This window comes from Lutra lutra, chromosome 5 (genome assembly GCF_902655055.1).
Source record: "Lutra lutra chromosome 5, mLutLut1.2, whole genome shotgun sequence".
NCBI lineage: Eukaryota > Metazoa > Chordata > Mammalia > Carnivora > Mustelidae > Lutra > Lutra lutra.
The window spans coordinates 103,791,051-103,815,081 of NC_062282.1; the positions used below are offsets into that span (position 1 = coordinate 103,791,051).

Here is a 24,031-nt window from a genome sequence, read left to right on the forward strand (position 1 = left end):
TTTGTTTTGTTTTGTTTTGTTTGGGTGAGGTCTCTGTGTATGTTTTTAAATCTGCTGTTTTGTTACCTAGAAATTCCAGTTTTTGAAGGAGGTAATTCTGTGTCTTGCCTTCCCAAGGTCTGGCCTTGGAAAATACTAGGAAAAAAATTACACTACTAGTATTGTCAGTATAAAGTAAAGTTTGTGTCAAAGTATACAGCTGTTAAAGATCACAACAGATAGTGTCTGCATGGAATTTGCAGCCAGCTTTATGAAAGATTGAGGACCTTGATGTAAGTTGGTGAGAATTCTTGATCCTTATTAATAGTATTTCAAGTGTAACCTTGTCAGGGCACCAAATTCCTTTTGTCTCATGGAGCATGGCATGTCTCATGGCATGGAGTATGTTAGCACATACTTAGCAGACAACACATTTTCTATGTCTCTTCACTAGAGGCAGTGAATTGTGAGCTATTTTAAAAATCAAATGCTTTCCTTGAGAACTCATAAATTAGTCCCCCTAAAAAAGTTTGGTTTTGCTCCATGTATATTTGCTACATAGAAGTTGTGTGCTTTTAACAAGTAAATATTGCTGCATTTTTCACCCCTAGGTAGAACTGTATTACACGTGGTGACTTTATTTGCAGAAACCAATTCCTTTTATTGAAGTTTTTGTCATCTTAAAACTTATTATAGGGTTCTTTTTCTTTTTTTTAAGTGTTTTTTTTTTTTATTTTAAGTAATTTCTACACACACCCATCATATCTTTACACCCGGCGTGGAACTCAAACTCACAATCCAGAGATTAAGAGCCTCTTGCTCTTCTGACTGAGCCAGCCAGGTGCCCACAGGTTTCTTTCTCTTGCTTGCTTTAGTGCTTAACTGATTTTTATTCTTCACATAATCACTACCTACTATAAAAGATCTTCATGTGTGTGGTTTCTGTAGGTTTTTTTTTTTTAAACTAAATCCAATGAAATAGGAAAGTCTGAACAATAAAAATTCTTTGAAAATTTTTTATTGTTTTGATAGTCACTACAAAGTATATGGTCTAGGTACATTCCCATGGACTTGAACATTTATGTCAACAATCCTTCATACCCTTAACCACTAACATCCCATCTCCTATCTAATCTCTAAGCTAAGAGAAAAGTTGTTATTGACTTACAGGAATATACTGGGCATTTAGAACAAAATATTTCCCCTTTAAAAACTACATATAAGGGAAAAAATATCGGAGATGTTTTTAAACTTCTAAATGACCTCGAGTGTGTTCTATTTTAGCTTGTTTTTTTTATACACCCAACTAAAAATAATGTCCAGTGTCATACAAGGTACATTGCCTTCTCAGTAAGAATTGAATTGCTTTGGGATTTTATTCATTCACTCAGCAGTGTGATATACAAAGCACGGATCTGGTCCCCACAGATCTTGAGAAAACTTAGATCTACAAGAAGCTAAAGAAGGGAGAGTATGAGCCCCTTCTTTACTTGGTGCTTATTTAAATGTTAATGAAGTTAATATGTGTATGTAAAGGAACTGCATGTAAGTGTCAGAATAAAAATACAAGAAAGGGAGAAAAATGAACTACTAGCAGGACAATCAGAAGAATGGTCCTTTGAGATTTTAAGAAATGGAAAGATTTATGTCGAACATGTTACAAACAGCTTTATGATTGAGAGTCAAGAGCAAAGAGTGGAGAAATCACGATTACAGCAAAGCAAGAAGCTTGGCCAGTGCCTACTTGGCAGACAAAGTTTATTGGGAAGTAAAGTTGGAAGGTTAGCCCTGAATGTCAAGCTAGGGATTTACAGTTTATTCCAAAGCAGTAGATAGCCAATGGCAGTTTTTGAACTGGGGGTTTTGAGTGATGTGCTCAATCTGATATCTGAGGAAGATTACGCTGGTGGTGGCTGGTGAAATGGAGGAAGGCTGGCAGTGAAGAGAATGACAAGAAGGCAAAGGTAGGACCAGGATAATGGACCCCAGTGATAAAAATGACTCAGAGGAAGCTGACAAGGTAGCCACCAGCATGAGAGTGGAAGGAGGCAGAAGAATTAAAAATGACATCGGATAGTGAAAACAAGAGATCTTAGCTTCTCCCTATGCTTCATCCTGTCCCACCTCTTCCACCATGACACCTAGAGCAAAAGCCTCATAGAAGTGGGGAAAATGGAGATGTAAAAAGCTTGAAGTATGAGTCAGGCAAGTATGTCAGTTGCCTTAAAGAAAATGGTGATGTCTTTGCCCCTGCAGTGACATTCTTAAAACACTGAGAAAGTACTAAATTTAAAAAGTGCTATTGTAATGTTTTATTCTGAAGCAGTATTTCTTAGGAGCTCAAAAATGGGGCCACAGGTTAGAACACCTTGCACTAGGCATATGTTATCCCAAGAATGCATGTTTTCATGGATAGTCTTCCTCATTCCCTATGACGATTTCACCATCGTAAGGTAAACAGTGGGGTGATCTATGATTTTTGACATGAGAAAATAAAGGAGTGGATCTAGGCAACTATTGAGGCTCCCAAGGCACAAAGCTATGAGATAGACAAAATATAAGCCATCCGTGTTGTTGTAGTAGTAGTTGGCATGGTGAATAATAAGTATGACATTGCTCGGAGCAAAGCAAATGGTAAAAATCACAAGAATGAGGAGACTCGCCTTAACATAGCACAACCATCTGTCATCATATGTATTAAGCCTCCGAATGATGGCTGTGTAGCAATAGATAACAACCACAAATGGAATTAAGAATCCAAAGACTGCCAAGGAGATGAAGTAGTAGAGTTGGAAGGGAGATGAAGACTCGCATGTGTTGTGGACATCGTGGCAAGTGGTGATATCCTGCTGGACAAGGTAATACTCCTGCTTTAGGATGAGAAATGGCAGCAGGTATAAGAAAACCATTGCCCACACCAATCCACATGTCACGAAGGCATAGGTGCGCTTGGGCAGCGCTCGGTAAGTAAAAGGATGAACAATGGCTAGGTAGCGGCTGATACTAATGCAGGCAAGGAGCAGAATGGAGCAGTACATGTTGCCATAGAAGATGACTGTGGTGGCCCGGCACATGAGCTCTCCAAACACCCAGTTGTTGCCATTGAGATGGTAAGCTATCTTAAAGGGGAGTGTGACACAGAAGAGAAAGTCTGCAATGGCCAGGCTGGTGTAGAAGATGGTCATACAGATAGATCTGGTCCTGAAGAAGAGCATCCACAGGGTCACGGCATTGGCCGGCGTACCTACTGCAAACACCAGGATGTAGATGGCAGGAATCAGTTTGGTACTCAAGGAGCTGCCCAGGTACCCCACGGTAGCATTATTCACACGAAGATGGGACATGCTTTCTTCAGGGCACTTAATTTTTACAGGTGTGGTAGTTCCTGTCCAGCCTTCTATGGCAGAAAGGGGGAAGTCTTCAAAAGAATTGAAGGGGTCCCCACGGAAGGTCTTAATAGGTAAGGTTGGTTTTGCCAAGATGCGTACATCATTCTCCGTGCCTGTAATTGAGAAGAAGTATTAACATGGAGCATTGCCAAGTCCATGGCTATGGTTCAGGAGACAATAAAGCTAAAAGCTTTAGGCTACATAATTTCTGTAGTTGTAGAATTGAGGATCATTTTTATTTTAAAAAATCAGGTAATTGACAGGAATGCATTTGGTACATATCCTGTGTGCCAGCACTGTGCTCGCCCATGCAGGGACAAAAATGAGATGGCAACTGCTTGCATGTGGGAAGTTTATAATACTGCTGGAGAAAACAGTAATAGCACATCAGATGTCTACAGGCCAATGTCAGGTTGACTATAAATCGTATAGACATTCAGACAGTAGTTAACAGATTTAAATGTTTGAGTAGAGTGTCAGGAAAAAGATGAACATGAGCAAAGATGAGCAAGGGTCATAAAGAGATGGAAATGAATAGATGAGTAAGAATCTGGTAGATGAAATATGGACAGAGGCATCATGTGGGAGAGTATGGGCTATGGGACCATCAGATGAGTTAATTCAGCAAATGTTTATTGCATACTTAAATGCCAGAAATAGAGTTTTAAATAAACTCTAGGTCTTTAACTGTTAGACTGGTAGAGAAGATCCATAAAAATGTGTCGTCTTAGGCTCACAAGGTCTGAGGGATGAAAAAGTAGGTTCCAGCCAAATCTCTGAAGGGCCTCTTATCTGTCCTAAGAAATGACATGACCATTCTTAGATGCTGGGGTCATGCACACACAAAACTATGGACAGAGGCATGGCCATTGTGGTAGACAGCATGATGGGCCCCCAAGAGTCCACCTGCTAATGCCGGGAACCTTTGAATATGTTATTTTATATGGCAAAAGGACTTAGCAGATATGATTTAGGGTCTTCAGATGGCATGAGTGTCCTGGATTGGCTAAGCAGGCCAAATGTAATCCCAAGACTCCTTATAAGAGGGAGGCAAGAGAGTCAATGTCAGATATTTAAAGATGCTGTGGCTTTGAGAATGAAAGGGAGAGCCATAAACCAAGGAATGCAAGTGACGTCTAGAAGCTGAAAAAAAAGCAAGACAATGGATTCTTCCCTAGAGCCTCCAGAATGAACACAGCCTGGCTGACACCTTGACTTCAGGACTTGTGACCTCCAAAAATATAATCTGGATTATTTGAAGCCGCTCCGTTTGTGGTAATTTGTTCCAGCAACAATAGTAGGTTCATATAACCCTGATTTGACTTATATTTAAGATGACTTGGTGACCATGTAGAGAATAGACTGAAAAGGTAAGAAATTAGAGGCAGGAGGACGCATTCGGAGCCTCGTGTAGTCATTCGAACTCAAGGTGGACAGTAATGGATTAGAGCAACAGCAGTAGAAAGGGGAAGAGGAACACTTGAAACTGATGGCAGCTCTGAGGACCTGGCATCCAGTTGGCTCTGGTGGCAGTGGGGGGAGACAGGAGGCAGGCTTCTTCTCTAGATGTTAGGTGAGAAGATGGGACAAAGAGCAAGAGTAGAGGAAACAAAGGAAGAAAAGATGGAAATAGAGAATACAGTGAATGATCTCATGTCACTATAGAGTGACAAATGGTAATCACACCACACAATGTGTAGAATTGTTGAATCACTCTTGTGATTCACAACTCTTGTTGTGCCCTTGAAGCTAATGACACGCTGTATGTCAACTATACTTGAATTTAAAAAACTATGAAATTTGGAAATGGAACAAAAAGGAGCAGAGACATAACCACATACTATAAATGTTGGGCATTGGTTGGCAGGCTAATTTTAATAATCCTAATTCATGCAAGAGCAATTTCAAAAATATAATAGACCTTAATACTCAAACCTATTTCTCATTATATAATTTTCCCAAAAATTACTCCTTGAGATGTACAGGAAGTAGATCCTGTAAAATGTCTAAGATGAACTTTCACGGTGATTTCAGACCTCATATTAATTTAAAATACCATTGTTCTGCCAATTACATCTTTTCCCGTGACCTCTGAATTCCTACCTGTTGAATACTTGGACTTAGTGATTAGTAACCTGGTTCTCATTCAAAGCCAGTTTCCCTTCCTGCTTTAATCTCTAGCAGTTGGCCCCCAGGTGAAACTGAAGGCTTCCTCATAACCTTGAGATTGCACAAACTGAATTCAGTGTGTAAAACAGAAAGTGTTGCCTGAACAAGTAGGGACAGAAAGGTGTTCATGTGTCATTTATGGGAGGATAGGTTAATGAAAAAGAAAGAAACACCTGGGAAGAGTTCTTGTGTGCCTGTGTTGAGATGTGAACTCTGAAGGTGTGTTGTGTAATGTTTAAGTTCAGCCACACAAATCCTCTCAATTTTGCATTTTGGAAAATGCTTAAATTTGACATGACCCATAGAGAAGGGCCTTGGGAAGTAGGCACAAAGCTGGAAGACTGTGGCTGAAGAACATGGTGTACAAGATATTTCCTTTCAAGATCTGATAAGACAGCTGTGGAAGTGAAGTATTTGTCAGTTTGCAGAAAATTCCTGTGGTTAAGCAAGACATGTGCCTAAAAACAGGGTAAACAGTGGCTCTGTGAAGAAGTCTTGAGTCCTTTTTCTATGAGAATTCCAGATCTGGTTCAACTTGAATAAGTCTTGTATTCTTTAGAGTCTGGTATGCCTTAAGCATAGTGCTCATTGTTAAATTTTACATATTTAAAAAATTTTCATTGAATTCTTAGTAGTCTTCCACTTGGCAGAATGTTTCTGAAATGTTTTTAACTTGGGGAAAGGCCTGAGAAAGGGACTGATCGAGGGCAACCAGATTTCAGCCTCTAAGCAATCGGTTCTTCGTGCATGTTTCTCCCGCACCCCATGTGAGAAGGGAAGTGCACTGCCTTTTCCTTTGTCACCTTTAAATGTCCCCTGTTTGCCTCTATGAAACCCACCAACCAGCATCTTGAAGGAGCCCCCTTCACAAACTGCTTTTCTTTTTGCTTTTCTGCTGTATTTGCCTTCTTCCACACCCAGAAAGAAGAGTCACTTGCTCTTTTCCTGAATCTACAGATGTGCTATTGCCCTGAGTGGGTTCTCTTGGGACTCTCCTACGATCACCTTGGCGATTGAAGCAACATTCCTTTATGGAGGCTTGGTTTTGTTGTATTTCTATTTATTCTACTTCATCACTGTCCCTTACCCCAGCTTTCCTGCTCCTAACAATGTTGGCAGGAGAATGCGTAGCGGTAAGAAAAAAAAAGTTGGGGATCCAGACCTATTGCAAACTGGTTTATTTTGGAGTAAGCAGGAGATGACAGCCTAACATTGTGTTGAGTGAAATAGGAAACACATAAAAAGTTGAATAATAGTATCTGGGAGATCTCATTTCTAAAACTAAAAAATCTTGTGAAAGTAGGGAAAACTCCATGATACAAGAGAAAGTAAAAAAAAAAAAAAAAAGTATTTGATTAAGAAACACTAACTTGTTAGTACTACTTATTGAAAGACCACTCATTCATTCTAGGAATATTCTTGTTTCCCCCCCATTTGTGCTTTAAGAGAATGTATAAACATGGGATTTTTAAAATTTCTTGAAAATGTGCTATCTTTGCTGATTCGGAGGAAATTCTTACAAAATCAGAATATTCTCGCAAAGAAAATTTGATTCTTAATTCTAGAGATCTAAAATCTTGACCACGCCACAAATATTTAAATCGAAGCAGAGAACATTAATTAGTCTTTGGCAAGGTTTAAAATGAGCGAACAGACCCCAGCTACTCACTTCCATGATGCTACCTTTAGTGATAAACAATTAAACTCTGCCTTTTGGGTTGCAGATTGTGGGAAATGCAAAGAAAATTGGATGTAGTTCACTCTTGCTACACAAACCAGCACCCCCAATATGCCCCGTAAGAAAAGAGCTTACCGCTTTGACAAAAAGTGGGCGAGAGGAGCATTACTCCAGCAGCAGCAAAGATGAGGGCTTTCATCGTGGTGACCTGAGTCCTGTTTCCCAGCTGTTATTAAATGTATAGAACTAGGGAGCACAGTTCCACCTCAGTCTCATGTGTTAACAGCAAATAGAAGCCTTAAGAGTGTCTCTGCTTAAGAGTGTGCTGTCCTGGGCTCCGCAGACTGGGAAACTTGCCCAGGTCCTCTGGAGGGAAAGGGTGTGACGGTACTCATGTTACAGTGCGCATGACTCAGGCTGAGCTCTGAGCACATTACTTTGTCCCCAGAGAAAATCATTTAACTCTTACCCACCCCTAATATAATAATCCATTCTGAGTAGATGCTGTAATTCCCAACCAGTGTACTTCTGCGCATGGAAAGAATGTAGGTAACATACAGCCCTTTCCAGAAGTAAATTGAGAGTAGATGTCGAGTAGCAGTCGGTTTTGACTCTGTCACATATCTCAATTTTATCCATTTAAAAAAAGTCCCACAGTGTCATTTCCACAGTAACTGAGCTGTCAGAATTTATCCTTTCCTTATCCTCCCAGCTCTTTCAAATCTTAATTCTTAAACTCTTTACATAATTATAAATGAAATGAATCATGGAAAGCAAGCATTTCTTAGGAATTTAAATGTAAGAGCTTGATTACTTTGAAAATTCTCCATCAGTGTCATATTGGTCTGAATTTGTCATCACTCCTTGGCCAGACTTGGTATCATGGTGTTTGATTTTGCCATAACTCAACATACTTGTTGGTTCAACTGAAGTGATGATACAACATTGAAACGCAGAGAACTCTCTCTATTCTGTGGTTTTTGGTGAGCAGGCCTATAATAAGCTTTTTTCTTTAATTGTGGCAAAATAGGTGTAACATACAATGGACCATCTTAATCATTAAGTGTCCAACTCAGTAATGTTTAAATATGATCACATTGTTGCACAACATATAAACCTTTGTGAGTAGTTATTTCCCAGAGGATATGATTTAATGTGCAGTTAAAAAAGGAAAAAAGCATTGTCGATGATTTTTCTGTAATTAACACAACTTAAGTGTAAACGCCAAGCCAAACAATCCAACTGCATGTTGCATATAGAATGAGGCAAGAATCAGAAAATGCAGGTTTCACTTAAGACTTACAGGCTGAGGGATAAGCCAGGAAGGAATTGATCTGTGTAAACTTTGCACACTTGATTAAATTATGTCACCGGAATTTTACAATCAGAAGTCAATGTCTGGGGTGCCTGGGTGGCTCAGTGGGTTAAAGCCTCTGCCTTCAGCTCAGGTCATGATCCCAGGGTCCTGGGATCCTGGGATCGAGCTCCGCATCGCATCGGGCTCTCTGCTCAGCAGGGAGCCTGCTTCCCCCTCTCTCTCTGCCTGCTTCTCTGCCTACTTGTGATCTCTGTCTGTCAAATAAATAAATTAAATCTTTAAAAAAAAAAAACAAAAAAGTCAATGTCTGGGGGCGCCTGGGTGGCTCAGTGGGTTAAGCCTCTGCCTTTGGCTCAGGTCATGATCCCAGGGTACTGGGATCGAGCCCCACGTCGGGCTCTCTGCTCAGCAGGGAGCCTGCTTCTCCCTCTCCCTCTGCCTGCCTCTCTGCCTGCTAGTGATCTCTTTCTCTGTCAAATAAATAAATAAAATCTTTAAAAAAAAATAAATGGTACTTCAACTATATAATATATGATAACAGAAGCTGAGACTTGAAAGCTGTTTTATTGTAGCAGTAAAAACCAAAATGCCACAAAATAGTGAAAGGGGTACTTTTTTGTTTAATTAAAATTATCTAGAATTCATCTAAATTCAGGAATTGATGTCTTGATTTACAGATGACCCAGCTTCTCGTAATTTAATCCATTTGTAACTTATATGTTGAAGCTCTTTAGCTAGAGGTAGGGTCCTTACCATCCTATAAATATAGTTCCAGACTTCTAGTGGGCAATTTAAAAGGAGACCTTAAACTGGTGGGATTCAGTTTTTACTCCTGGTTTTGTATTTAACCCTAGCATCCTTTAGTGTAACAAGTCATGATTTAAACTGCTGACTTAAATTAATTTGATTTGTCAAGTTTCTCTTTGGTGTGTCTGATAAAACAGATACTTTAAGCTTTGAAGTGGGATTGTTAGCTTCCTTCTCATCTGGGCAATGTTTGTATGGTGTATCTTCTACAGCGATAAGTTATGAAGGAATTTGGTAAATGCTCTTCAAAAAAATGGAAACAGACATAAATGAACTCGCATGGAACATGCGAGTTTTTAGGCTGCACTTGGGAAGAGTGTTTGGGTTTTCTTTGACTTTGGAAACAGAAAGAAAACAGCTCCTACTCCACGGTCTCTTCATTCTTCCTATAGTCTTCAATTTCCTGTCTTGCTTTCTGTTTTTTTTTTTTTTTAAGATTTTATTTATTTGACAGACAGAGACCACAAGGAGGCAGAGAGGCAGGCAGAGAGAGAGGAGGAAGCAGGCTCCTTGCCGAGCAGAGAGCCCGATGTGGGGCTCGATCCCAGGACCTGAAGATCATGACCTGAGCCGAAGGCAGTGGCTTAACCCACTAAGCCACCCAGGCGCCCCTTGCTTTCTGTTTGAATCCTTCCCATCCATTCTCTTAAGAAATGGAGACTCTTGCTAACAGGTGACAGTTCACATGTGACAGAGCTAGCTAGCTAGACATGATTGCAGAAGCAGGTGCCAGGCTTGGTCTCCATTAGTCCAGATGTTACAGGCTAAAATAAGAGATTCTTTGTCTCATTTTCATAATGCTTTCCACAAACATTATCTCAGGTTAGTTTCTGAGGCAGATAGTATTGAAGCCTGCCAGAAGAGCTGGTGAATGTTATTTCTCCTTCTATAACCCACCTATCCATCAGGAGTCCAAAATGCTGGAGCTGGTTCTCCATAGCTCTGATGAACTACTTTCTGTTCGTCACAGCCTTAGTATTTCTTTGTAATCTTGGGCAAGTTTATTATATCCCTGATCACATTGTATAATTATTTTTAGATAAATTTATCTTTTCTACTAAATTGTTAGGTCCTTGAGGGTTCTTTGAGGGTTCTTTGCCTTATTTTTGTCTCTGTGTCTGATAAATGGTGGTGTATTTCCCTGAAATTTAAAATACCCTATGGTACCCAGGGTCACCTTGGGTACCACAGTTAGTGATTAAGAGAGAGGATGCAGAGAAGGCTTTTGTGGAGGAGGTGGCATTTGAATTAAGGCCTGAATGGTCAGAAAGCATCAACAACCCACACAGCCAGGATGCCTGGCTCTGAAGGAGGCTGGTGTGCAGGTCTGGGCCAGGCAATAGAGGACTGGGAGTGAAGCCAGAGGGGTCAGAGGGGCTAGATTGTTAGATCCCTACAGTCCCCGGGAAGCGACTTTTGTTTTTTCCTCCATGCAGGGGAAGACCTGTGGAGGAGTTTAAGCAGAGGGATCGTCCAGTGAGACGTCCATTTTGAAGACAATATCTGCTTCTCTGTGGAGGACCACTGTGGTAGAGGGCAGTCTTGAAAGCCAGAAAAACAGATAGACCAGGGGCACCTGGGTGGCTCAGTGAGTTAAGCCTCTGCCTTCTGCTCAGATCATGATCTCAGGGTCCTGGGATTGAGCCCCGCATCGGGCTCTCTGCTGAGCAGGGAGCCTGCTTCCCCCTTTCTCTCTGCCTGTTGCTCTGCCTACTTGTGATCTCTCTCTGTCAAATAAATAAATAAAATCTTAAAAAAAAAAAAAAAACAGACCAATGCACCCATCCAGGTGGGAGATGATAGTAGGCTGGACTGAAGGGGTGACAGTAGAGAAGGAAGAAGAGGTTGGATTTGGGGGTTATTTTGTTGAAAATGTGTACAGTGTACAGCAGTGCTTGGTAGATGCTGGCTAAGACTTTTTAGAAACTGTAAAAATGGGCTTCTGAAAAGCAGTTCTAGATTCTGTTTCATCATGATTCACTGTTCTTTCTTTTATTCTCTGACAATATTCCCAGGACTCTGAGAGTGTTTCCAAAGTTCTTTGGCTGGATGAAATACAGCATGCAGTCAATGAGGCCAACATGGACAAGGACAAAACAAAACAATGTAAGCCCTCATCTCCTTTTGCCAGCCCCTTGTGCCTTGCTGGTTAAACCACTGAGTTGTTTTTTATTCAAGTAATTTTTAAAATTATATTGTTTTAATATCTGAAAAGATTTGAATCCTTAACAATTTCAGTGCTTGTGTGTATATAGAAAAATAAGATTCACTGGTGGTGGCACTGTTTTCAGTGATTGGGTGCTAACTCTAGCGAAATCTGAGGATGTTGCTGAACAAAATCTAGAAAGCAAAAAATGGTTTCTAAACTCTCAAATTTATAGTGTGATCAAGCCCCTTTTTTATCTTGATCCTTAGGAAGCTAGCCCCGTCTGCTTAGTAAATGTCTCTCCTCCCTTCCATGCTTTCCATCGTATTAGGCAGGATTTTCCAGAGAAACAGAACTACATATATATTTTCATCTGGAAAAAAAAAATAGAGCTACATATATAGTCCTGTATCTGTGTGTATCTGTGTATGTGTAGATAAATAGTTGTTCCTCTGGAAAGTATGTAGTATGTATATATACACATAGAGAAAGAAAGAGGAAGAGGGAGATTTATTTTAAGGAATTGGTTCGTGCTGTTGTAGGGAGCCTGGCAAGTCCAAAATCTGTGGCAGGCCCCAGAGGCCAGATGGCAGAATTTAATCACCAAAGGCAAGTGGGTGTGGTTGCTGTAATGGACAGCAGAGCCAAAGCCGTCATCAGAATAACCCCACTCATAGAGACCAGTCGAATTGGCTGATTGACCACGGTGTTCCTAGAAATGAAACAGACTGTCTCCTAAATTCATACTTGGTTTGTACAAGTGGAAGAAGAGTTCTAAGTCAAATGAACAGAAGTGTAACTTCAATAACAAGAGCCGGGAGTCATGGCCACTCCCATCAGTCCCATACCTAATCATTTACAGACCAAGAACCCCTTGAATGAAGGGGAGACCAGGTCCTCTTGAGAACGAACTGCTACACTATCAAAATTTTACACAGTTCATCTTTCTTCCAGGCTTCCCCTAAAGAGGTCTTCAATCTTTGACTGTGGTGGCTGGCCAAGGGGAAAGCACACCATTAGACTTTTCAGGGATTACAGGACACTGGCTCTGAATGGACACTAATACCAGGAAACCCAAAACATCCCTGTGACCCACCAGTCAGAGTAGGGGCTCACGGAGGTCAAGTGATCAGTGGGATTTTAACTCATTCTTTCTCCCAGTGGGTCCTCAAACCAGCCATGATTCCTTCTGCAGCTATCGAACACCTAAATGGAATAGATATAATCCGCAAATGGCCGAATCCCTTCATTGGCTCAAATTATTAAGCTTTTAATTTTATTCTAAATCTCTCTTTTCATAGAGGAATAGTATGAAAAATCACATGGCGTTCTAAAGTAGCTTCAAGAATGACACACTAGCACTCTACATATACAAATTACCTAAATGAAGATTCCTGAAAGTGTTATTCATTAACCTGTCCATTCATGGCACAATTAGGATGTACCCTGTTGTATCAGGTCATAGGATGCTGTTGAGATGCCTGAGTCTTGCCCCCAAAGATGTGCTTTTAAACTTTGGAAGCCTCCCTGGGGGAACATCTGTTTTTTATTTCCTCAGCCTGGAAAAATATGTGCATTTCTCCAACCTGAATTTTTATACCCTTAGGGTCTTTGAAGTCTTTCTGTTCTAGCACTCTAATCCTTAAGAAAAAATAAAATGAACTTGAGATGTGTCCATAAGAAATTTAAATTTAAATATAAACCTGAAGGAAGCCATAGTTTGAAGAAATGCATTTAAAAAATAAGGTGGTAAAAATAGACGCTCAAACAGCCGTTTCAGGTTCCCCTTTTTCTCTTAGAAATCAAACCAATTTAGAAGTCCTTTCATTCATTTTATTTGTGTTCTTCCTACCTGTGGCCTAAAACTGTGAAGTTGGTTCTGTTTTCCCCCATTGAGACCTTCATGGTTCTACTGACTCTGCAACCAAGAGGCTCTCTCAAATACGTGTGACGGTCCACTCCAGACCCACACATTTAAAATCCTGTCTTCCACCTCAGTCCTGTACCTCAGAAGAATAAACATAGTATCTTCTACAACAAAAAGATGTTCTGAAGTAAAACCTTCTATATTCTCACATCAAGATGAGAATTTGCCAGTTTGTCAAAAAGGAGTTTAATCTTACCTTTAAAAGCATTCTTCATCCTTCATATGAAGGCTTGAAACAGATACTTGTTACATGTTGTAAGCTTCAAACCCACTCCCAGGTAGTCTGGGAAAAGTGTTGCCCTATGTGTTTTACCACAGACAGGACTTAAAAGGGCAGAGTGACTCAAGTCTCCTACGTTTGGGCCCATGTTCATGTCCACTGGAGACCCATGCTTTCTTAAAGTAGGTCTGTCTCCACTTTTGACTCCTGAGAGCAGTATTTCCCAAACTTCTCCCATTATTGTATCGCAAGGAACCTTTTTAGGTAGATTTTCCCTGAGTACTTCCCACCATGAAATTTGAATATCACAGATCTATTGTGTTTCTATTCATGAACCACAGGTAGGCCTATACTTTCTATACAAAAAAGATGTTTTGCCCCACCCCCCCCAAAAACCAATTTTTTTGCCCTTCTAGGAATTATTTCACCTCTTGGGAGAGAATACGCGCCTTAGAGAAAGACCGCCGGTATATGGCCTAAGATATAACACAAAGCGTTCTTCTGGGTCTATTAGGAGATTAATGGGAGTTTTCTTAATTTGTTCCGTACCACCAACATACCTGACTTTATGTAGACCATTTATCTGACATCTTCAATTATCTGGAGCTAAACCATATCCCACAGTTGAAGCAAAAAAGGAATCAAAATCCATGTCTCAAAGCCTGTGCCCTGGACCTGGTTTCCTCTGCTCGTTGAGGACCCCTGGGAGAGATAACTGGAGCTGTGTGTTCTCATCTTGGGCAAAACACTAACTAGTTCGGTGATATCTCTGCACAGCTCAGAGCACATCAGGCAGTGAGGTGTTGGCTGCTCTGTGTGCGCATAAGGCAGCAAGAGGAGAACTGGCAAGACAGGAGGGGACAACGAAAAGGCAGAGGAGTTTGAGGCCATTTTAGTGCAGGAACAAAGAACCCCAAACACACCTCCATAGTACTTGAACTACAATAAATAATATTTATTAATACCACTCATGGTATTTATTATAGCACAGTAGAATGACAGGAAGGACTCTTCTGGCAGCATTCCGTAAACACTAAGCACCTACTGTGTACCAGGGACTGTAGATAAAATGATGAGCAGGAAGAGACACTGTTCTCTTAGGATTTTCTCCAGGGCTTTAGATTTTTTACAGAAAATGGTTCTTTTAAGAGGAGGAGTATGCTTTGGTTACCTAGAAAATGAACCTGTTGGGCCCCTACTTGCGGGTCAGCCCTCGATGATACAGCACATTTCTAGTGCAAGAAATGTGTGCCTCTATTCTACCCATCTTTTAAGAAACATGCCATTCTACTGGGTTAGGTGAAGCTGTCAGATATAATTCATGTGAGGATTCTTTGTCATTTACTTGTTCCTTCTGCTTCTCTGAGACCACAAACCTCTTGAACACTAGGACCGCATTTGTCCCATCCTTGAAAGCTTTCCTGGAGAGGAGGAAAGGGGAACTGTTGGTCTATTCCTATTAAGTCCTACAAGCACAAGAGCACACTGCTGGGCCTTTTGTTCTGCAGCAGTTGAAATTTGCTACAGAAGTTCTTGATGCTGTACGTAAAGTCAAACTCCACTTTTCTTGCCCCTCCAGCTTTCATACTTCCCCAAACATGAGAACATAATTCAAGGACATCAGTATACCATGAAGCATGTGTACGGTTGAGTTTGACATGTGCATGTTTGAAAGAGAAAGAATATCCATCTCTCCCCCTTTCAATCAAAAAGTTTGTCTACAAAGTATTTTAACCTGGTTTCTTCCATTTTTTGTTCTAGATTTCTAACTCAGTGCATTGATGGTTTGTGAAAACAGTACTCTCATTGGTTGGGCCAGAATATTCTCAGCTGGAACAGAAGTGGATAATAAAGAATACACCATGTTAACCTTGTTTAGACAATGAAGAGTTCAGTGTGGTTTGATTTGGGGGGAGAGGCAGAAATTTAAAATTGGATAAGATGTTTTCTAGGTCTAAACTGGCTCCAGAACCAAGTCGATTGCATATGTCCACCAGCTGTACCTGTTGCCTTTCTAGAACGTTTGTTTAGGTTGTTAATGACAGATCTTGTGAAGTATACTAGTGCTATACAAGAGAACATCAGGACTTTTACTTGTTCTAAAATAAATGTCTTCATAAGATTAGTTCTCAAATACTGATTGATGACCTACGTCAGGACTGCATATCTACTGTCCCCACTTATAGAGCACTAGAGCAAGTAGGACCTAGTGCTTCACACCACACAAGAGTAACCTGGACACACCACGATTTCTAATAAACCGCATTTCTGTGGGGCTGTGTTCTTACAACCTAAACTGGTAGGTGAGTTGGTAACTGTCGTGGGTATATGTGTTGCATACTCTGAAAGGGTAAAAAGGTTTATTGCCAATGCATTCCTGAAAGGTTAAATTATATCTTTACATGCCTCTAAGCTAAGTAGAAGATAACCATTAACAGAAACCTTTTTTTTCATGATGCAGGGGTCACACTGGTCATCGATGTTAATCAGTGTCTGGAGAAAGAAAAGCCAAGTGATATTCTGTCTGTTTTAAAGTCTTCTATGTCTAACACAAATGATGTAATCCCTGAATGTGCTGACAAGTACTATGATGCCCTTGCAAAGGCAAAAGAGAACAAATCTGAAAGTGGTAAGCTTTTTAGTCCTTAGCACCAACTAAATATCGTTTTGAATATGATGCTGTCTCTGGTCTTGTATTAGTTTTAAAACAAATACTGCTTTCAGATGAACATTTCTAAAATACTTTTTTATCTTGGGATCCTGGGTGGCTCAGTGGGTTAAGCGTCTGCCTTCGGCTCAGATCATGATCCCAGGGTCCTGGGATCAAGCCCTGCATGGGGCTCCCTGCTCAGCAGGGAGCCTGCTTCTCCCTCTCCCTTTGCCTCTCCCTTGGCTTGTGCTCTCACTCTCTTTATCAAATAAATAAAATCTTTAAGAAAAAATATTTTTTTATCTTGATAAAGAAAAATTTTTAGACGTGGCCTTTTTTTTTTTTTAAGCTTGGATTAACTTGGCTATGCATGGGTGCTTTCATAAACTTGAGAAATACAGTATTTAAGGAGATTATTCTTTATCTAGAGTTTCCTTGTTGATCCATTTCTCTAGTGTTACAAACTGATTTTTTAAAAAATAATGTGTAATTATTACAGAAAATCAAGCCAATACAAATAATTAAGAACAACTGTTAGCTCCATATAAACAATGCTAGTGAGAGTTTAGTTATATTCTTTTTATTCTGTCTTTCTGCTGAGTTACCTAGATAATATCAATCTATTCATTACATTTGAAAAATAAAATTGGGATTACCTATATCCCTCCTTTTATTTTTTAATATATAGAGAACATATTTCTACATTGACCTGTTTCTCTTTATTCTTTTTGAAACAAATGGTAGATGATTGCACAGTCTTGAGTAGGAGTAAAGAGCAATTTTGAACATGTGAAATAAAGTAGAGTGAACTGGTCTCCAAGGGACCAGATCCATGACCTCAGCAAGTGTTTATGCCCATTCAATCCAATGACAGACAATGAAGTGTTAGCTCTGGAAAGTATCCTTGAGATCATGAGCCTGAAACTCATTTCTCAGATTTGGAAACACATTCTAAGATTGTAGTCAGAGGAAGCCCATGACAAACCCAAAGCGGTTAATTCTTGATAGTCCGCATACTGTTCCTTTAGTAGATTGTTACTGAGAACCTCGTGTCCTGTCAAGGATCTGGGTGTCTCTTGACTCAGAGGCTGGTGTTTATTTGCACCACATTGTAGGTCTTGGACTTCCTCTTCTTTAAGAAGCTACTGTGACAGTGTATGGCCTAAGAAGTAGAATTGGAGGGGAAAAGGGTGGGTTTTTTTTTTTATTGTTCAGCTGGAAGACCTTCCCATAGTACCCTATGTACTTTTAAGTTTACCTGATGTCTTTCCAACCCAGAGATTGCACCCTTCAATTCAGCAAATTGCCCGTTGATGAAGTGTGAAGAGGGCTATTGGCCATTCTTTCTTACCGGGCATCTGATTGCCCTTTCCCTTTCCATTCCCTTCACATCTCTTCATTCAGAGTCACTGTAATGTCCCCTACCTCATCCTTCATGGAGAAAGACTTGTACAACAGTATTAATGCAGGGGTTAAGTTCAGGTTCAAGTCCATCTTCTGTCTGCTACCCTTGCCTACTCTTCTTCCTTTATGCCATGTTCTGGTGCATGTAGTCATATATCACCAGATTTCCAATTCAAAAACCCAGGAGTTACCTTAAATCCATAATGATTACTTATGATCATCCTAATTTGACTGTACAATGTGTGTTCTGGTAGGCCAGTACGTCTACACAGATAACAGGTGTCTGACTGCCCATTTGCAAAGAGATACATCTCTTTTCCTGGGCAGTAACAAACAGAACAGTTGAGGAGCACTTAAAACCAAATAAATAAATAATCAAAACACATTCAAGGGCCTTGAAGTTACCTCTGCTGAATTATTTGAGTCCATTTAAATATTCTGTAAGGAAATTCACTTGAACTTCGATTTGCCTATAAAGACATTTAGTCTAAGGCTCACTTGACAGCAGTTGGCTTAGACTGATCAAGGTCAGATCATTTTTATGTTTATTTTTGTTGCTGTTTTTAGCTTGCTGGTCTGGGACAGGAATCGTGGCCATTCAACAAAATAAACAGATTTCTAAATATGAAATAAAGCCCATGGATTCATGAGGTGGAGATGCTCTTCTTAACTAATGAAGCCATGAGTGCATAGATTATTTTTCTAGTACATCCTTCCCCCCAAATTAAGTCCTTTCTGCAATTTTTTTTCTCATTTTGTATGGTTGGGTGGAACAAGGTGAGTCAAACCAGGACATTTTCCTTCTCCCTACTTACTTTACCTTAGATAAAGTTGTCTGCAAAGATGAGTCACTTCTCTGTTGGTTTCATGCAGATCATTGGCTTTCCCTACATAATGGGTCACAGTCCTTCCAGGTCACTCCTTCTCAGAGAAGTTGCTGGGAGACTTCCTAAGCAAAGAAGATTCTTGCTTGTTGGTCTCCTCTGTCCTTTTGTCGTGCTGTTCATATCTACCAGGGACACATATTCTTTGTTTGCTTTTCCTTCCTAATGGCCATTTGTGACTCCTCTCCTCATGAGAAATTTGAGGTCCAGAGCCCTAGCATTACACATCCCTCTGTCCTCTTGATTTGGTTGAGTTGAGAGCTTCCATTGAATATATAGAATTCACTCCATTTAATGAGTCATTTCTCATTATTTTAACTTAGGCCATCAAAATGCTTGATGAAAAATTGTTTATTAGATCATTTTACATATTGGAGAAACTACATTAGTGTTCAAGGTTTCAGTGTTTCTCTCTGGAATGTAACAAACTTCTTTTTTTAGTGTCTACTGAAGGTTCCTGGCTCAAATTCAGCCTGCAGGATAAATATGAGTATTACTACAACATCGATTCAAAGGAGAGTTCCTGGGTCACACCTGAACCATACTTGCCTAAAGAATCATGGCTCACGAAAAAAGAAATTGAGGTAGGAGGTTCATGTTTAATGAAACTGTACTATGAAAAAATAAGTGTGATTGCTTTTCTGTTTTTGGATCATGGAAGTGATGGGAGGAAATAACTGATTTATTAAAGCCTGGATATAGAGTAAAATCTTCATAAATGCAGTTGTATATGGCTGCATGGCTGCTAACTTTTACAATTATTTCCATATTAGCATACCACCACCAGACCGAGCAAGGGGATAAAAGCTTTTGTAGCTTGTTTGGAATGGTCCATTATCCTGAGAAATCAATCTTCAGGTTTGCCTTGACACAAAAGCTCAGTTAGTAATAATTACTTGGTTGTCAGTATTTGGAAAGTCTTATTCCCCCTCACAGCCTACCACAGAGATACTTACGACCTTTAAAAAGTCAGTAATGCGAATTTTGAAGGGGTGGGGGGGTGGGAGGTTGGGGGCACCAGGTGGTGGGTATTGTAGAGGGCACGGATTGCATGGAGCACTGGGTGTGGTGCAAAAATAATGAATACTGTTATGCTGAAAAAATAAAAAATTTTAAAAAAAAGTCAGTAATGCTTTCTGGGGGAAAATACTCTTGAAAAGATGTTCACAAGATGTCTTTGGACTTGAGACCAAAGTTGGACCCACAAGAAGTGAAAATTTCTGTTTGAACCATGCATTATAGTATATTTAAAGAGAAAATACTAATAATAATTTAGTTCCATTTTGGAAAAAGAAAAAAGAAAGGACGAGCACACAAATGTAGGTCTTACAAAGTTCTTCAAAGTTGCCAGCATCAAAGATACTGCAGTATAGCAAGTTTGAGGATTGAATCACCATTATGACGTTTGCTAAAACTCAGAGAAAAATCTATGGCCTGGACTGATAGGCCCACCAGAAATCGTGAATGATGAGAAGACAGTGAAGAGAAGATAGTTAATTAACTAATTTCAAATATCCAAGATTGTCACAATTTACAAGAAAATACTCTGGTGGCAGTTCATCATCGGGGCTACTTGTTAGAAAAATGAAACTGTGGACAATATTTAAAAACCTGATGCTGTAGTTGAAAAGACATATCAAACTGTGAAGAAGCAGCATCAAAGTGTTATAATTTGAAGCCAACAATTACTCCAGTGGTGTCCAACGATGCCTTGGGAGTAACTTTGTGAAACTGAGCATCATTCTGTTAGGATTACTAAAAAGTGGAAGGTCTACGTTGTTAAAAATATATATATATATTTTTTTTTTCTCCAGACAATCTAAAAGTACTGATTTCATGAATGTTAATATGTCATCTTTTAAAGGTTTTTAAGCATTTTTTGTGATGTCAGTTTTAATTGTTTAAATTAGCCCCCCATTCCCCACGGAATGAGAGGCACCAGCCAATAGACATGAGTCCAGTCTTGGCTTGCATCTCTCAGAGAACATAAAAAGCAAACCCAGTTCGTAATCCACAGAAAAACTTTTCACAGTCCCCCCTTCTCCTTTTTCCACATTCATTCTCATTCAGACAGGGTTTCCCCTGTCTGGCCATGATAGCCTGTCTCTCCTCTCCCATCCCTTTTCCTTCTGCCCCAAGTCTTTTATCTTCCCCCAAGTTTATTTTGAGCTGCTCCAGGCTCATTGCAGAGGTCTGCCTACTGTGGCCTGGACAAGAAATGGGGCAGAGGAGCCAGAAGACTTCATGGCCACTGCAGTCTTTTCTTTGGCAGCCCTGGGGAGGGAGGAGTTGATATGTAAGCCTATTTCTACTGCTACCATCCTTGTCCCACTTACACTGTGGAGCTCCGGCCTCACACATGGTCCTTGCTGGCACCTCTGCCTCCAGATTCTGAGGTCACTCAACCAAATTCTCAGAGCACCTCAGCTCCAAGTTCAGAAGATTCTAAAACATGTTGCTAGGAAGAAGCTAAGTCAGTCCATCCCTGGTTCTGGTCAAATCTCCTTTTAAACCAGGCCAGAAAGAGTTCTCCATATCATTTTCTCAGAGATATAATCTCCAGAAGCTTTTCTCTATGCTGCTTTCACCTGATGTGTGAAGTATAACCATAAGAAATATCTCTTGCCAGGACATTGTTGAGAAAGTCACAACAGATTATGTCCGTGAGAAGATGTGGTCTGCGTCTGGTGATTTGCTTCTTCGCCTTCAAGCCACAAGTGCAGGATCCCTTCTTAAGAAAGAGTACGAAGCTAGGAAATCATATTTGTATGAACAAGAAAAGCATGTGGCCAAAATACAGGTATGTCAACTACCTACCACTAGTTACAGCAAACTGTGCTATCCCCTGGAGATGCTTCATTTGTTAGTTTGACAGTCAACTTCCAGCATTCCAATTAACAAATCTGACTGCAGATTTTCCCCTTAATCATTGCCCCCAAATCTGGCTTAGTAAGGCTCAGAGATAGGAAAGACATTGAATGATTATTCACCTTTGGAGACCATCAAGGGGTACTGTGGACTTGCCAAGGTCTGCCTACCACCAACCTAGCTGGAGCCAGAGGGACTCCTCAGATCAGAGTTGAAATCCTGTTTCTCTAAAAAGCTGGATCTCCTTGTGTCATCTACTTTCTATACTAGGTGCTTTATGAATTGGTTTTTCCGTGGCTAGTGCATGTTGAATGGCACCTGTTTCTGTGTTCTTCTAGAAGGAAAGAACAGAAGAGCTGATGAAATGGATTTAGCCTCTCCAAGAAACTCTTCTCCCTTACATACTCTTCATTTAGGACTACAGGAGAAATCCTTCTTTCCTCCCTGGTTGGTCTTGAGTTGTTCTTAAGCTTGCATGACTCCTCTGAACTTTCTGGTTGCCAAGAGAGGGACTGGTCAAATTTAGATGTTTCTCCTCTGTATTTTCCTACCACCCTCCACCAACCACCATGCTGGCTTCCAAAGGGCTGTGTGTCTTTTTTTGTGCATCCAGAGTGATACTGTTATTGACAGACAGCATTTGATGGGTTTTTGCATTGGCCAATAACTAAGAAATTTCCCAAAATGGAAGTTTTTAAGTTGAAGATTCCTCTTTTGTGATCATTGGTGTGCTTACCTGCTTTCCTCACCTAACTATAATATCATCCAGGGCAGAAAATAAAAGTTTTTAAAATTCTTGTATTCTTGTATCTTGTGTATGATAGGTGCTCAAATATTTGAATCTGTTCAGAGCTTAAGATGTTAGAAGGCAGAAATGATTAATTTTTAGAAGAAATTTCTCCCATAAGCTGGACAAAGACGTTTTCTTAGCTTAACCAGTAAGTTTTCCATTTTATTTCTTCTTTAAACAAATGGTAGATAAAACACACAGGAAATTTAAAAAGCCTGAAGAGAGAATCCTCTCCATTGATGCTAAGGCTCTAATTTTACACAGAATTTAAAAGTGTCAGCCAACCTGACACAATTTGGACCAACCGTAAGCTGTCCAGTCTCAGGGTGTGGAGCAGTGTTGTATTTGGAGGACATTCTGCGGAGCACACTGGTATAAAGTCCATCTGATATTGGGACCCAGGGCCAAAGTCATGAGAAGGTTCGGGAGAAGAGCAGAAGCTATCATCTGAGCCTTTTTCCTCCATCTCAGCAGACTCGATAAGACTAAAGAAGCCATGGAACTGTGAAGTCACCCTTCCTTCTTTTGTTTTTGTTTGTTTTTCCCCTCAACTCTTCTGATGGTTTTTTAATGAGGAGAGCCGGAGGTGTAAAGGCAAGCTATAGACTGGAGAGGAATGCATATTCAGCATAAACTTGCTGACCTACAAAACCAGAAGGTCATGAACCAACGGATATTATGCTACTCTCACTTTTTGTCGATGTGGCCGATTTACCCTGAATTATGGGAATGATCTCAAATGTGAGGACTTCCCCTCCATGAAAGAGCTCAATCTTCCTAGCTGGTTCATTGAGTCCCAGATACAGTAGTCTTAACAAATTCAGAGAAAAGGCTCCCAGGCTAAGGCCAGCCCCTCCTCAGTTCTACTCCCCTTGGTCTCCTCCCAAAGAACTGAATAGTGGTAGAGAGAATATATGGCATCATTAGCCAGTCCTCTGTCTTGAGTACTTAATGGAATATATCAGAAGGTACCCAATGTGTCTCATGAGAAATTCACTGTCATTCATAGGATTTTTCCCCTGTAAAGTAAGGTGTCCTATCTCTCTCCCTGCAGAGAGAGAATCTCTTGAGAACAGTGAGAGAGAAAAAGCCATACTATTTTTTAAGATTTTATTTATTTATTTGACAGAGAGAGAGAGATCACAGGTAGGCAGAGAGGCAGGCAGAGAGAGAGAGGGAATCAGGCTCCCTGCTGAGCAGAGAGCCCGATGCGGGGCTCCATCCCAGGCCCTGAGATCATGACCTGAGCCGAAGGCAGAGGCTTAACCCACTGAGCCACCCAGGCACCCCAAGCCATACTACTTTTGAGCAGTGAGAAGGCCCTGGTAACATTGCCTGTATTTATAAATGAGTGGCCCAGAAAATAATCTCAAACAAAAAGGAATATTTTATTAAAAAAAAAAAAGAAAAGGATTATAAATTGTATATATAAATTAAGTAAACTAACATTTAAGGATGCTCTTAGCCCAGGAGATGGAAGAATTTCTATGCTGAAGCTCTTTCATGCTTTCAAGGAATTGAATAAGACATGGACTTAGAGAAATAAGACAAAACATTGAAAGATAACTGATATCAAAAGAGAGGAGAAGAAATAGTGACGTTGTAGGATGTAAATGAAATCAGGATTGCAGAATGCGCAGCAAACGCTGAGAATAACTGCAGCATGTGCACAGCTTGGGAAAACTCTCACAGAACGCTGAAGAAAAAAATAGACCATTTGAAATGTACATTCTCATCTGAAAATGATAATAACTCGTTTTGTGGCTGGGTTGTCAGAATGAAGCGGGATGACTCACATATCA

The 24,031-nt window shown here is 40.2% G+C and overlaps 2 protein-coding genes across 4 annotated transcripts in view; one reads left to right on the forward strand and one right to left on the reverse strand.

Annotated features, from left to right (window-relative positions):
- IQGAP2 (IQ motif containing GTPase activating protein 2) overlaps nucleotides 1-24,031 on the forward strand; it is a 283,046-nt gene that overhangs the window by 195,710 nt on the left and 63,305 nt on the right. For 2 of the 3 annotated variants that reach the window (XM_047729600.1, XM_047729601.1), the window contains 3 exons: nucleotides 11,356-11,446; nucleotides 16,095-16,262; nucleotides 19,013-19,155. In XM_047729600.1, the coding sequence (XP_047585556.1) occupies nucleotides 11,356-11,446; nucleotides 16,095-16,262; nucleotides 19,013-19,155 (402 nt within the window). Of the gene's footprint in view, nucleotides 1-11,355; nucleotides 11,447-16,094; nucleotides 16,263-19,012; nucleotides 19,156-21,200; nucleotides 21,372-24,031 lie in introns of all 3 variants that reach the window. The other variant, XM_047729599.1, reaches the window with a different exon arrangement.
- Nucleotides 982-7,569, reverse strand: F2RL2 (coagulation factor II thrombin receptor like 2). Its single transcript, XM_047729602.1, has 2 exons — nucleotides 7,351-7,569; nucleotides 982-3,481 (listed from the first exon to the last, which is right to left on the reverse strand). The coding sequence occupies exons 1-2, from the start codon at nucleotides 7,412-7,414 to the stop codon at nucleotides 2,409-2,411; spliced, it is 1,137 nt and encodes a 378-aa protein (XP_047585558.1). The 5' UTR covers nucleotides 7,415-7,569; the 3' UTR covers nucleotides 982-2,408.